Source organism: Parasteatoda tepidariorum, chromosome 4 (assembly GCF_043381705.1).
Source record: "Parasteatoda tepidariorum isolate YZ-2023 chromosome 4, CAS_Ptep_4.0, whole genome shotgun sequence".
NCBI lineage: Eukaryota > Metazoa > Arthropoda > Arachnida > Araneae > Theridiidae > Parasteatoda > Parasteatoda tepidariorum.
In genome coordinates, this window is record NC_092207.1 from 77,144,202 (window position 1) to 77,160,972 (window position 16,771).

The following is a 16,771-nucleotide window of genomic DNA, read 5'->3' on the forward strand; positions in this document are numbered from 1 at the left end:
TTGATCCTTGTCTTCTGAATTGGGTTACAAAGCTACGAAGTTGAACATTGGTAGTCGCTAATCGAAAATTGGGTAGGCTTTTCAAAGACGAATATAAATGCTTGCAGGCTAGGAAAATCGGAGGGGAAAAATAAAATTTTCATTTCTTTTGTGATGACACATATGTGATATCAGGTCTCTAGTAGATAAGGAATCAGGAATACTGTGGCTTAAACTGCTTCTTCATTGTGAAGATACGTTTATGTGAGAATCCATAGAATCATTAGGAACCTGTTCATATAAATCGTATTCTTCTTCCCTTATCTATATCATTATAACAATAAACATAAGTTTTTAAGCCTAGAAAACTGTGGGTTTTATAATTGCCGCTTAAGTATATGCTCCCATTTATATTCTTAAATCAGCTCTCGTGAGGAAGGAGCGAGTAATAAGCTGCACTTGAAAATTGTAAACATATTAAATTTATTCAGATGAGAATAAAAATCAATTGAAGATGTTTATTTTTTTTATTGCAAGCGAAATATTGTTAATATTTTATAATACAAATCACCAATTACCAACTGCTGAAGTAAAATAGTATGATAATGTAATATTTAATAGTGTTCATTTTTGTACTATGTAATGTAATATTGACAGTTGGGTATTTGTAACTCGAAAAGAAGTGAAGTGATTATGCCTAACCATCTGATTTAATTGGATGCCTGTAAGGGACGTCACGCGTGTATGTTGATCCTGATAGGCGTCTGAATCAGCAAATGTCACGATTTAGGTACAATGACGTCACTTGTAGGCATCCAGTTTAAAAGTATCTCATTGTTTAACTATGAATAGCGCAGTTTACATGTGTATTTATTTTCTTTTTCTATTTCAGAAGCCTTTATCCTCCATAGTGCCTCCAAGTAAGTTCAAAATTATTTAATTTAAATTATGTTGACTTTTTAAGTTGTTTGTTGCCATAAATGAAATTGTAAGTTTCTCTATTCAGTTCACGAAGGGAAGGGGGTCATGTAAGAGTCCAGAGTTGGCCGTCGATTACAGTAATCGATTACAACTGTAATTGATTACAGATAATTACAACTATGTAATCAATTACTTGTAATCACGATTACAAGTGATTGATGACTGCAATCGACTATGTAATCATGATTACAGCTGTAATCAAAGTTGTAAACACGATTACAAGTAATTGATTACTGTAATTGTTTGTTGTAATCATGATTACAAGTATTACTGTAATCGAAAAATGTAATCGATTACATTTTTGGCCAACTCTTAGTCTTATATTAAGTTAAATATACAAAAGTATCCAATTAAAATATATATTTTTTTAAAAAAGCAGTTGCATAACTTTAGCATTTCTATTCAAGTTAAACTTGTTCATTAATCAAAATTTTGTTGAAACTTTTAGAAAATCTCATTTACAAATTAAAATGAGTAAGTTACCCTACTTAGAACTATAAAATGTAATTTAAAGATTCATCTCGATCTGAATTTTTGCACCTTTAAAACTCGATTTTTGAGTTTTTGGTTGCAATGTTTATTAGAGTACTTTTTTTCATTTTGAAATTTTTCCATAGAATTAACTGTATGACATTATTGCAGTTTTAAATGCATTTGATTTTAATATTTATTAATTTGAGAACGATAATCGAAAGATATTGAGTATTATATTTAATTGATGGTGTTTAAACGCAGATAAATTTATTTTTAATTGCTTTAGAGCACAGGGTGCGTAGCGTTTTTAAAAAGTGCTTAAAGGTGCTTCTTTTTGATTTTCATTTTTTAAAAACCCTAAGGTGCTTTTTTCATTGGGTGTTTTTAAGAAGTGCTTAATTTTCCATTTTTAAAACTGAGATTTTTCCTTTGCTATGTTGATTTTCGCTTCGAATTATGCAAAAAGATACAGTTCAGATTGTTCATTCTATTTCGGCGTATTGTCAGTCCGTAGCGTATGAAAACGCCATTCGTTTTACCTGATTCAAAATTTCATGATTTTTGACAATTGTCAAAAACAATGACAAAATAAGATAAAACCGTCAATTATCCAAAACTTTCCAACCCAAAGTGCTTAAAAATATTTTTTGAGTGCTTAAAAGGTGCTTATTTTTTGATTAATAATTTGGCTACTCACCCTGCATAATCATACATAATTTTAATCATTTTTTTAGTTCGTGGGCTCACCAACATCACAATGGGAGAGGGATTTAAGGTTTTCATTTCTCACATGATGCCAAGCCATTTTTAATTCATTCTAAATTGTGCTTTAAGAATTTCAGTACAGTTGATTACTTAGCGAATAATTTAACTTACATGGGAGACATAAGTAACTATATCACTACTATTATATGGTATAAACATTAAGAAAAATTCATATAAATTCGAGCATTCGGTGCGATATTGTAGATGACAGTAGGACTTACAACAATTTATAGATTTAAATCATAATTTTAGGTATATGCTGGCGAAGAACTAAGGGTAATGCTGACATATGAGACATGTTTCGAAATAGTAGATTCATGTGAAATATGAATGTAGCCTATAAGTTCGAAGCAATGTTGTCGATAGTGAAATAAATCAAGAGCAATCGTTACATTTAGAAGGCAGAGGCGCCTTCGTAGGCGTCGAGTGAAATATGATATTATGTGGATGTCAAAGTATAAGCTACGGCCATATCTAGTTTATCTTTTCTTGATAGAATGTCAACATTTCTTCATTTTAACACTTCTCTTTTTATCTGTCAGAAATAATTTTACTCCTTTTTTTGTTGTCAATATCAGCAAAGATCATTTGCTTTGGCGTATTTGAATACGAAAAATAATCTTAAGCATGTTCTTTTTTTTAAAATTTGTATCTTTGTAGGGATATGTATGAAATTTGTATGGTTATTCAGGGTAAGTTTATGTATGGAAGTTATTTTGGTGGTAGGGTTAAGTTTTGAATAGCAATCGAGTAAATAACCTTTACAGCTTTGCTGGCGCATATGCGATCTTTTAAAATCGAAATTTTCTATGACCAATTGAGACCGAATTTCTTTGATGTAGCGTTGAATCTCCTCTAGAATGCATGAAAGTATGTGGNGATTTTTCTATATATTGAATTATTTTTTATCTCTCACAGAACCTTCTATGGGCCGAAACGAATGTTGCTCCCTAAAATTATTCCTCATAAGGTATACATCCCACTAGTTTATTTTAAAATTGTCGAGTCACACTTCCCTAATTTCCCTTGTTAGTAGAACGTTAAATCAATGAGAACCCTGAGCTTGTTTCTTTGCAATGAGACGGTTCCATCTGGGGGTAATTGTTTTAAAACGTTAAACAATTTATGTCACTACCTTCGGGAGCCCCTTTTTTTAAATAAATAAAATTTTAATGGAACACAGATATTTTTAATGTTTGGTATAAACCTAGGAATTTAAATTCAGTTTCAATGGAATGGGCGGCCCGGTACCATTTGAAGCGCGGACCGGGGGTTGGGGAACACTGATCTAGGAGACCTATTCTGATCACTGAAGCATTGTCCAACAATGAAACCGTATTGTTTTTTTTTCTCGCGTAGTGCCGTTTACTGACCCTCAACAGTGAGCTGTCAAACTTTTTTACCTTTTTTGGTTGCCAGCACTAAATTAATTAATTTTCTATCTAACTTCAATCTTTAAATGTTGCTTAAATTTTGAGATACTTTATAACATGGAAGATAATGTAAAGATTAATGAAAAGAGAAGGAGAAAAATTATTCAAATATAATATTTTTAAAAAATATTTAAAATTTTTTTTTGCGAAATTAAGAAGCCGGAAAACAAAATAAGAAAAAAGATGTAATCTCGACTTCAGCTCACACAATTATATCCTCAAAAAACAGAGCTTTTTAATTTTTTAAAATTTTTTTTAAAATTTTTAAATATCTTTTTTAAATATTTTTTAGTATTTTGTACATAATAATTATGTACATTGATATATGATTTGTAAATATTTTTTAAAATATTTTATTTTGATATTTTTTTTTTGGTCTTCTCTTTTCTTAAATATTTATATTTTTTCCATGTTCTCTATATAGTGTGGCATGTTTTCTTCATTCATGAGTTCTATATGCTTCCACATTATGCGCACTAAATAAAACTACTAACTATTATTTTTCTCAATTTGTTTAATTAATCACTCTTTTCTTTTTATCGTTTTTGTCATTATTGTGTTATATATTTACTTGACACAGATTTTTTTTGTTTTCCCCTACTCACTCATCCCCCAACTGAAAAGTATATAATTGTACACAATCTAATGATTAAGAAGGAATTTAAAAAAAATTGAACCAGCATAAAATATAATGGATAAATAAGTGTAGCATTTAACGATTAAATAAGCATACAATTATATTTCCACCCATTAAATTAAATCACTATAATCTGCAATTAGTAAATCTGTTTAAAATTTAACTACAAGTCGGAAATCTTGAAAGGTTAAATTCAGCAAACAGTAAAATCGTATACCTAAACTGTGGTCTTCATATAATCATTTATTTAAATTTTATAATTAAATTATCCTCATTTATTTATAATATTATGTTCCCCTTCCATCTATTAATTTCTAGCATACACCTGGAAAAACATGTGACGAAAAAAACAGTCCGCAATCTTAAAATAAAGTTATGAATATAAAATGTTCTAAACATCTGCTTTTAATCAGGTTTCAAAAAAGAAGAAGTAAAACAGCCAAAGGGTTCAATTTTCGCCAGCTTAATAGCTAGACTCAATCACCCCTTTTTATTGTCCTACTTGCCGGTATATCAATTATGAGAAGCTATATATAACATTGTTTGCCTGTGCCTTCAACTCCTCTTCCAGATTTTTCCATTTCTTGCGCACGCGCACCTTCCGATAATCCCAAATTCGCGCAACGTTCGATCGTTCCTTGTGGTCGTCTTCAGGTGCCTCAACCGACGGCCCACGAGGTCCCTTTCTCAGCCGTCCCAGCTGCTGCGACCCGATCCCTATGCCGTCTGCGGCCCCGGCCGACAGTCCATCGCCGGCTCCCATTATCACCCGAAAAGTTTGGTACAGAAGAGCTGGACATTTCAAACAAGATGATTCGAGTTCAAAAAGGTCGTATTCTCAGGCTCTAAGAGCCTTCCGTGTCCACCTACGCAAACGCCGAGACGTATATACGGTGAGTGGGGATGGCTATACGTCAGACTGCACCGGTAGGTTCTATTTTTCTCTGAAATCACTTGAACGCTCAATTTTTAAGTCCGTTAATTTTAATTCGCGAGAACTTAACGAAAAATATAATTTTTCGCTTAATTCTTTGAGACGTATGAGTGTTTTCTACTTCGCATATAATGGGTAACCATAGCAACTACTTGGTGGTTTCTAAATGTAGATGATGTAGTAGTAAAAGATAATTAGAAAATTGAAAATTTCAATCAATGATAGATGAATTTGAAGGATTTGGGAAACGAAGAACAATGGTTTTGATATTTAAAAACATAATTTTATAAATTAATGTAAAGTATTTTTAGGGGTTAATTATAATGAACTAGTTATAACTACTTAATTAAAGTAAGTTTTTCGTGGGAAACATGGTTTGTAATACTATAGGTTTTAAATTATGAAAAAAAAAATTGTTTGGGTTGCTCAGTTCTTAGAAATTCCTCATTTCTTCACTAATTAAGCTACAAGATTTATGGATAAAGCGAAGATTTTCCGTTTTTTTTCTTCCACAGACATCTTGATCTGTTACGAATTTTATCTGAATCGAAGGATTCTTGTAATTAAATTGACTGAATCGCTATTGAAATCTCTATATTTCTTGAATTAAATTTATTTCATACATAAACAATTTCTGATTTTCTTTCAATGAAGATATTTTCAAAAAGTTCTTTAATTGATCAAATACTGAATTTTAATAGAATTTCATAACATTCATGATTTTATTGAATTAAGGAAACGAATAGGTAGAAATTCTCTAAAAATCAAGAAAGAAAACTTCTGTTAATTCTGTTCTTCTGTTAATTTCATTGTTAATTCTGTTCTATAACGGTTGTCATTGCTCCAAACTTCACCAAATAATTTACTGTTATATTTGTAACAAAATATTACTATAAAATAATTTGTCTACACCAGGAAAAAAGCATTCTCTAAGCTACCAAATTTACAGTGTTTCTTGCTCTGTGAGAACACCAAAAAGCTTGGTAATTTTTACTGAAACGCTTCGGTAATGATTTTAGTAAAATTAAATGCAAAATATCTTTTTATATATGTGTTCAAATTTGGTAAATGTGATAAAACTTGGTAATTTTATCATAATATCTTAGAGCAGGGCATAAAAAAAAAGCATTTATTTGGTTAAATTTACTTTTCAAGTTTGGTATATTTCTTCGAAATGTGTGGTTATAAGAAGTGTAATTTTGAAAACCAGAATTTACGGTAAATCGTTACCATGTATGAACAGAAAAATGATCCCATGAATGATTTAAATATCATATATTTTAGTTTTATTACTATAATTATTGTTTTTTTTTGTTCCGGTAATATTATCATACAGTAAGGTAATTTTACCAAAATTCTTTACATCGATCATAAATATGTTTGAAAAGGGATTCTGTGTAGAAAAATTTAGCCGTAATCTATCAAAAGAATACAAATAAATTCATTTTATAAAATTTAAATCTTATTATAGAAAGTCCATTGACTACTTCCGTATCCGATTACATAATTTTATGTTCTATATTTTTAAATGTTTTTGCTAAAAAAATGTTTAAAAATTATTAAAAACTGAAATCAATCGAAAATTTCTACATATGTGCAACCAGTGATTAGAGCAAGTAAGTTCTTGAAAATTTTTAAAATTTTGTTCTTATAAAATATTACACTATTAAGCGTTTGGGAACAAATAAGAGTAAACTTTCTGTTCAAAAAATCAGCTTTGTAAAAAAAATCTAAACTCTCTCTAAAATGAAATTAGTAGATTTTTGGGTGAAAATGTCCTTTTTATTCAACCATAAATATAACTATAAATCATAATAACTTAATGCAACTATAAATCATAATAACTTAATACAACTATAAATCATAATAACTTAATGCAACTATAAATCATAATAACTTAAAACTTCTGTACACTTTCTCTAGGAAAACATACTTCATTTAGAAAAAGACTTTTCGAAAACAGTTTTTTGTTACTTAAATGAAATTTTTTGTACTATTAATTTCTTTTTTTCAATATTATCAATAGTGTATTCATAAAAAGTACTAATGTTATTCGAGAAAATTCAAATTTTTAAAAAAAAATTTATTATTTATGGATTTTTAAGTATGTAAAGTTTGTCACAATTTAATAAAAAATAGTAGATTTTTTTACGTGTGTTCAAAACAATTTTATGTGAAAAAATTCACAGGAAAATATCATAAATTTATGCGAATATGTTTAAAAAGTCAAGTGACGCAATTTATTTCATGCTGTATTAATAATATATTAGGTAAGGTAATACCTGAAAATTTTTGTATTATTTTTTACCCAAAAACTACCTGTTTAAGAAGTAATTATAATGAGAAAATTAAATTATTACCAGTTTATTAAAACCATATGAGATGTATATGTCGTCATGTATTTATGCTATAACTAAAAATAATTTTAAAAAAAATAATTAAGTTAAATTGTTTGAAATATTTTACTCGCATTGATAAGTATTTTCTAAGGTACATATTTCTAACCGTTCAGTTGAAAAATATTCCTAATAAAAATTATTTTTTAATACACTGAGAAAAAAATATGGTAAAAACTACCAGAATATGGTAAAATGTACCGGCTCTATCGGAATGCCAAATGCTCGGCAATTTTTTCCGAAGCGCTTTGGTAATGATATTGGGTAAAATTAACAATAAATTATGGTATTATAATTTGTGATAAAATTTGGTAAATATGGTAAAATTTGGTAATTTTTAGCATGATACTTTAGAGCCCAAACTCCCGGAACGCGTGCCAGTACCGGAACGCCCTAGGAACATTATGTTATTTTCATTTTATTTACTGTATTGTATTTCTCAGTGGTTTGTGCGTCTTTCTATGAGCGAGAGGTTCACTGGAAGCTGAGAAAAAACTTAATCTGAGATACTTAAAACTTAGATCCGTTATCTAAAGCCACTTTCATATTAAGCGTAACATTCCAAATGAATGGTTTAAATTCCGTATATTTTGGTTTTATTAACCAGAATTGTGCTTTTTAAAATTTTTTTTTATCCGAAATGTTGTTACCATGCTTTACGGTAATTTGACCAGAATTTTTTACTCCGTATAATGCATAATTTATAATAAAAAAAATTATAAAATTCTAATAAAATAAGCTGTTGTTGTTGTTTCTAATGCCACTTATCGACGCCAGCAAGCCTGCTATATGAAACCAAGTAAATTTAAGACATTGGGTATGTTTCTTGTTTTTCTGTGGCGTCATCTATGGTCAAGAATACGATTTCAGCCATACACACGTCACTGCCCATTTATATGGCGGACCCATTCATTTTGATCTGAACCAGAAAGCGAACAATCAACCTCCAATTCACAGCACCCAGAGGTATGATTTGTTATAGAAACATGGAGGACTTTTTGACCAGACAGATTTAACGCACACCATTCACCATTTACTACTCGGTGAGTCTTCAGTAGGCGGGGATCGAAGTCACCACCTCTTTGACATGAGCCCAACGCCCTACCACTCAGGCTATCCCTGCCCCATAAAATAAGCTTTAACTTTTGACTCACATATTCTAGAAAGATAAATATCATGAGTTGTTGCTTGCTTACTTTCGTATGCCTGCTTTTTTAGGCAGAGGCGTGCGATTGTTCTTGTTTATTAGTGGCGCCATCTATGGCCAAGAGTTGTTATGAGTTGTTGTTATGCTTTAAGTTGTTTAGTCCTTACTTTTACTTAATATTAAAATTTCCTGAAGTAAACACGCATTAGAATATAAATATACATACTTTTTACGATTTTATTTTTAATTATAAATGTTTTGAACATGTATATTGAATTCTTGAGGTTAGTTAAAGCTACTCTGTATTGAGAATTAACCTAAGCCGTTATTATTTTTGTTTTGTTTTGTTTTAACATGCTTTTTTAGGTAACTTTTATGCATGTAGACATAAATTGTAACTGTAGACCTAACTTTTATATTTAATTAGTCTTTAAAGTTAGTGCTCTTAAATTTGCACAACAGATGTTTTAAATTGATAAGTGGCCTAAGTATGTCAGGAACCAGCAAGTGATAGGTCAAAAATATTGCCATAAAAGTGTGTACTTTTTTAATTCATAAAAAAATACGCTTTTTAATGAATTAAGATGTTTTTCTTCTAGAATAATAAAAAAAAAACGGTCGTTACAAAATACGATGATCGATACTCAAAACGATCGGATAAATTTTTAAGAGTAAAAGACTGTGGCATGTGCATTTTGAACGTGTATAAGTAACTGAAAATTTATGAAAATAGTGTTTGTAAATTTGGTATTTTCTGTATTAAAAGCTGGAAGAAACTTCTATTTGTTTTATTCAATAGGATTATTTTATTATTATACTTGTGAAATACTTCATAAAAAAGACACAAAATCGAAAATAAAACTTCCTGAATTATATGTGTAATATTTAAAATTATTTTATCCTGTTGTCTCTGAAAATTGTGATATAACTACTATTAACCTAAAAAAATTATTACATTGCTCAAACATTTGACCTAAACTGGACTTAACTAATTCATTTAATGTCATTTAAGTTTCGATAAATTTAAATATTAAAAAGTGTTTATTATTATTTCATATTTAATGTTGAATTAATTTTATTAGCATTTATCGATTTATTTTTCTTTGTACTCAGAATATCTATTCTTTCATCAATACAACCACTGCTAAAACCTTTAAAAAGGTTGCCTAGGTTACAAATATTCAACAACTTCTAGAGGTAAAATATCTTAGAAATGGAACTATACCTTGTGATAGTTAATGCCTACTATTTTCTTATACATTCAATTTCTAATCGTTTTTCGATTGCTTTTATATAACAAATGGATCTAAGTGTGAAACTGCAGGAAAATATTAAATAATAAAAAGTTTTTGAATTGGCGATTACTCGTCTAAACTTCCGCCAAAACTTAAATCTTGAATTATTTATATATATATTTTTTAACTCTGAAAACGTAGAATAAAATGCTAAACGATAAAGATTTTGCTAAAAGATTGCGTACTTATTTTTACTGTGTATCAATATATCAAATTCTAATTGTTTTAGACAGAAACGAATTACAAATAACAAATTTAACTTTAGTAAAATGATGCCAAAAAAAAAAATAATAATTTACAAATCAATACGAAATCGTAACTGCCAATTCTATTCCTTCTATTCAGTAGTCTACTAGATTTTTCATTAGACTTAATGGTTTCTTCTGGTCTCCTGAGACCACCCGATAAACCTCTTAGCTTTTTATTAATTTAGGAAAATTCACTGAAATTGAAAAAAGTTTCTGAAGAAAATATCCAAACCTACTTTCCTTATTGCTCGGATATTTAAATACGTAATGTTGCTAAATAATGAAGTAAGCCTTGTATTTGAAAATACATTTAAAACCTTTTTTATACATATATTCTATCTCAGTTGAATACCGAAGTTAAGCCTCTCTGGCTGCGGTCAGTGAGCGGGTGGGTGACCACTTAGGCCGGCCGCACACTGATAGCAAGCGCACATTGAGGGACTGAAGAGTTTTTTTTTTCCCTTCAGGAGGCTAAAAACTCCCACAAACCTCTCAAATAGGTTCGACCCTATTTTCGCCTCCCGTATAATCTCTTCTTCTCTTCGCACGATCCTGATCGCGCTTTGATTGACGATTCTGAATTGAATTAACAATATTAGTTATAATGTTATGGATTTAAATGTTATAAACAATATTTCTTACAAATAAATTAATTTAATTATTTTTCACTGAGAATTTGAAAATTAAATAGGATCTGTACTAGTTTTTGTATCTACTTTCTATTTTCTAAAAAGAAAAAAAAATTTTTTTTTCTTCTTCTTCTTTTTTTTTTTTTTTTTTTTTTTTTTTTTTTTTTTTTTTTTTTTTTTTTTTTTTTTTNGGTTATGTGCAAAAAAATTTCAACTGCAGTGTTAATCGAATAATAAATTAATAATAGTTTTATATAAGTCTTGAACAAAATCCATTAATGGAAGAGAGTGATAATATTAAATAACTTCATTAGGGATGTAAAATTATCGGTAATTTTCTCTTGGATAATATTCTAGAGAATAAAAATTAAATATTATTTAGCAAATAAAAATTAATATTATTTAGCAAATAAAAATAAACTTCTAATATACTGAATAAAAGCTTTAAAAAATGCTCATTGAACAATTTTAAGTGCCCAAAATTGTTCTTAATAAATATTACAGGCATAAATTATGCTATCAAAAATTATTTTTCAAAGCTGATTAATCACATTATTAAAAAAACGCTCTTTTTTAGTTCTAATTTTTTTTTCAATTTTAAAAGTTATTTTTATGTTATTTTTGTTAATGTTATTTTTTATTTTTTTTAAAATAATTTTAATTGATAGTATTTGGTAATTAATATCTATGAAGACTTTTCCCTTAGTATTGCTAATTATGATGTGCGATTTTCATGGTAAATTAAATTACATGGAATACAAACTTTGAAGAACAATTAATTCTGTGAAACAAAAATTATTCTTAAAAAACAGTTAAGAAATGAGAACTGTTAAAAAAGAATAAATAAAGAATAATCAGTTTCAAGAATAAATAAAGCGTTCTTTTTTTTTCTTTTTTTTTTTAAAAAAAAAAGAGAAAAAAGGAAAAGCTATTTATTTTCTCATTTTTAAAAGTTATTTTCTTCCTGAAATTGTTCAGAAATTTTTTTTTAAATATTTTAATTTAATTAATGAAAATAGCTTTTCGTCCTCTGAGAATATAAGGAATGAAAAAAACCTTTTTCTCCAGTTAATTTAGACTTTGTTAATATATTTTCTACATAGCTAGACCTGAATATTTATATTATATAATAGTAAAAAAACGTCTTGACTCAAGTTTACACTAATATCTGCGGAATCTACGCTTTCGTTGAGGATGCGTACACTTCCTCAATGTGCAGTCATTTTACAGCTCACCCCCTAAAAACTCGTTTGGTGGAGAGGCGAGAGTTAAACTGGGGGTTTTTCACCTTCAGTGTGCGGCTGGTCCTCAGTGCGGCGCTTCCTCAGTGTGCGGCTGGCCTTAATCTGCGAAGGGACTGAGGGTGCGCGGTATCGGACCTCGTGCTCGATTTCGCACGCAGGTCACCGAGCTACCAAAATAGAGGAGCAATCCCCTCTGCAGAAGATCAAAATTGTATTTTCGTATCATCATGAAGGAATTTTCCTAGACCGTCGGCAATAGCCTAATGTAAATTAACTACAAGTGCGACGTAAATTAACTAATACGAATATTCTAAATTTTTCAGGTTTTTTTTTCTTCAGAAATCTCTATTTTTTAAAAATTAATTAAGGAATATTTTATACTGTCTGAAATGATTGCAATATGTAATACCATTCAAAATTATGAATTAAAAAATGTGATAAACACAACAAGAACAGTAGATGCATAAAGGGGTAACGTATTCAATGTATCCCAACAATTCTATTGTAACTATCAATTCTATTCTATCGTAACTATTCTATTGTATTGAGTTACTTAGAATTTTTTTTCCTGGGTTTTCTTTTTTCTTTTTCAATGTATTGCAGTAGATGGTGTTTTATTTTTAATTATCTATTAAATAAAATTTCTACATAAAAAAAATAATAATTACATTTCTGAGGATTTAAATTTATAATTTAAAACATCATTCAATTCATAATTGAAAATAAAACACCATCTAATGCAATACATAGAAAAAGAAAAGAAATTTAACTTTAATCACCTTAGTAACACTGTAAAAAAGGGTTTATTAAGGTTTATAAAAATTCAACAAAAAGGTGTCAAAATAGCTCCGAAAAAAACATAGTCGAATTTAAAAGTCACATTACTGAGTCTAGTAACATGCTAAAAATTAAAACAAGCTCTGAGAATTCTCCTTCTTTTGTGAACTTAGCAGAAAGGTAGGAAAATGCTGATTGCCCATCTAAAGGACATTCTTTATTCACGAAACAAATTTTGAAACTAATCCAGAAAACACGAAAACTCCTGGTTGAAGTATTGGGAGAGATTTGCCTTCGTAGAAGACTTTTTGATGAAACTAACCCACATTTGCCTTACATAGAGAGGAAAACCATGAAAACCTCCCACGGTTAGCCCGACGGCAAGGGAACTCTATCCCATGACTCGTCTACCACGGAAAATATTTTACGTCAGCACTGTGGTCGGTGCGAGCCGGATGCGCAATTCGAATCGATCAACCATCACCTCATTGGAAGGCGAACGCTCTAACCCCCGAGCCACCACGGCTCATCTTAGTTATTTTATATTTTATTTTATAACCGTCGTTGAACAGCCAACCCAATTTTTGGGTTTACGACTTCTAATGTTCAACTCCGTAGCCTTGTAATTTTGAACCCAATCCAGAAGACAAGGGGACTTCTGGATCAAGTATTGGAAGAAATTTTGCCTTCGTGGAGGACTCTTTGATGGAACTAACCCCGTTACATGGAGAGGAAGACCACGAAAACCTTCCACGGTTAGTCTAACGGCAAGGGGACTCTAACCCATGATCCGTCTACTTCTGAGGATATTTCACGTTAGCACTGTGGTCAGTGCAAGCCGGACGCGGAATTGATATCGACCAGCCATCGCCGGGATCGAACTCCAGTTCACCTCATTGGAAGGCGAACGCTCTATCCCTTGAGCCATCACGGCTCTCATCTTAGTTATTATGTCATTCAGTAGTTAGAAAATTCATATTATTCCGTAAGATGTCCTAATTTAGTTTTCGTTTTCTAGTCGACAACGTAGTTAGAAATTCATATTATTCCGTAAGATGTCCTAATTTAGTTTTCGTTTTATAGTCGACAACGTAGTTAGAAATTCGTATTATTCCGTAAGATGTTCTAGTTTAGTTTTCGTAGTCGACAACTATGCAGTTTATACTAACTCTAAAAAAGTAAGTAATAGAGACACATGCTGTATAAAAATTAAATTCAAAATCCAGCTGTGGCTAACTTTGCTGATCTCTCAGGAAATGAAGAATATATTTAGAATGAATTGCATACATAATTTTCCCATCAAGTGAAATGGTTTTAAAAGGGGTAAAAAAAAATGTTGCAATTAAAGTTACTTTTTTGCATGCTTAACCACACCCTTTAGTGGTCACTGTCCTAATTGGCAGATTGCCGCCTCTTGAATTTCATCTTTAAGCTCATTAATTTAAACAAGGCGCTTTTATTCCCTCTTTTACTGTAGTATTGCGATTTTATAAATGGACACAATTTGTTTTAAAACGGCTGCTTGGATTGAATGCAAATGAAAATATTTCCTTAAATCTGTTATTTTAAAGTACTTAACAAAGAGAGATTTTTAAATTTGCTTATCTATTATAAGAATTTGCTCGTTTATACTATAAACTTCAACTTCTGTGCTCTTAAATAGGAAAAATTTATAAATTCTGCATTTATAACTACAAATAAACTTGATGAGAAATGATCGGCTATATTGTTCTTGACCTTACACTAACCTTTATTGTTATCCACATTTTTGTAAACAATACCCTGGAATGTTTTTTTTCCTCCCCATTTTCTGAAGTTATCTGATAGTAGCACAAAATAACATTTATGTAAATTACCCATCGACATTTAAAATTGGTGGGAAATATACATTGCAAAAAATTGCGAATCAAAATACGGTATAAAGTTCCGACACTTCGGATGCATCCTCCGTAAAATCCGTACCATATATTACATACCATTATCATACACTATCCTACCATTATACCATAAAATGTTATACTGTACTTTTTTCAGTAATATTTATTTAATTAGAGTGATTTTACGGTAATTATTACTGTAAAAATTGCGGTATAATAGATTTTTTGTTCCGTAACATATTTTTTATAACCGTCGATGAACAGCCGACCCAATTTTTACGACTACTTATGTTCAACTCCGTAGCCTTGTAACTTTGAACCCAATCTAGAAGACGAGGAAACTCCTGGATCAAGTATTGGGAGAAATTTGCCTTCATGGAGGACTTTTTGATGGAACTAACCAGCATTTGCGTTACATGGTGAGGTTAACCGCGAACTCCCACGGTTAGCCTGATGGCAAGGGAACTCTAATCCGTGATCCGTCTACCACTGAGGATAGTTAACGTCAGCATTGTGGTCGATGCAAGCCGGATGCGGAATTCGTATCGACCAGCCATTGCTGGAATTCGAAAAAATGGGATTCGGTAAAAAGTTCCGGTACTTTTACTGTAATTTGATTCGGAGTTTTTTACAGTGTACCTCCAACCGCCTTGTAAAGGATTATTTTTTTTACTTCCGTATTGAGTGTTTTCTAATTAAGAAAGGTACAAAATTCTAACACATATTACGATAGAGACGTCACACCTCGTGACGTGTTATTTTTTGCTAATTGGGTGCTGAAAATGGATTTATTAAAGAATTCTGAACGAAAACTCAGAAAATCCTGATTTTTATTACAAGTTTACGTGACAAAGTTTAGAATAAAGTTTTAAAAGAATCGGAACAATACACTTCTTCATTATCTCAGTTATTCTGTAGTGTCTAATGTTCACCCATGATGTAAAGTTAGTTTAATTATGTTAGGCATTTTTATAAAACGTAGGGGTGTGGCATGTCTATCAGATATTTGCTATCAAAGGTTCTTTGAAACTGATAAGTTATTTAAGGTTTCAACTGAGTTAATTAGTTGTGTCGTGAACGCAATCCATCACAGATGTCAGGCACAGTTAGTCCTGAGAACAATATTAACCATTCTTTTTTTCTGGAACATAAATAAGAATGGTTAGTTAAGGAGTACTTTTAAATAGTATGGCGTTTTAAATTAGAAAAACGAATATGATAATGACGAAGTTTGAAAGAGAGAAAAGCTATCTAACTGAGAAATTAATGCCTCTCCATGTAACGCTAATGTGAGTTAGTTCCATCAAAAAGTCCTAGTTTGATCCAATGCTTTACCCAGGAGTTCCCTTGTCTTTTAGGTTGGGTTTAAAATTACAAGGCTACAGATTTGAATCGTGATAGTCGTAAACTCGGAGTTGTATTGGTTGTTCAACGCCGTTTATAAAATAAAATGAAGATGACTACAAAATTTTAAAGTTACTGTAAATGAGTTATATCTGATAAATGATCAATTTTTAATTCATTTTTATAAAAATGCTAGAACAAAAACTTTTTTCTTATAATTCAGCTATAAATTTACAACGATATCTACATTAAAATAATTCTCAATTTAAAAATATTATTACTATTATTTTTTTTTTAATAAAATTAACGGGAAAATGTGCCAGTTTTTTCTTTTTGTTTTTGCGTCTAAGTAAAAATATTTTTTTTTAGTTTTATATTTTTTTGTCTTTATGCTTAATCAGTGTAATATTAATTGATTAAGTGTTCAACATCCATAATTTGGTACTTAGAGGCTATAAGAGGATTGAGGGTTAGGCACGTTTACTTATTATTTTATATATTATCTTAAACACGTCAGTTGTACACGCGTACTTGAAATTAAACTTTATTATTTATTACTGCTAATATTTGAATTACAAATTAAGATTATTGTAAACTATACTTTCTAGTCG

At 30.1% G+C, this 16,771-nt stretch overlaps 1 protein-coding gene across 10 annotated transcripts in view; it reads left to right on the plus strand.

Moving 5' to 3' along the window:
* The window catches only part of LOC107442082 (5'-AMP-activated protein kinase subunit gamma-1), a 158,155-nt gene that overhangs the window by 94,364 nt on the left and 47,020 nt on the right, over positions 1–16,771 (plus strand). For all 10 annotated transcript variants that reach the window (XM_071180072.1, XM_043041593.2, XM_043041592.2 and 7 more), the window contains one exon: positions 872–899. In XM_071180072.1, coding sequence (XP_071036173.1) covers positions 872–899 — 28 coding nt within the window. The remainder of the gene's footprint in view (positions 1–871; positions 900–16,771) is intronic.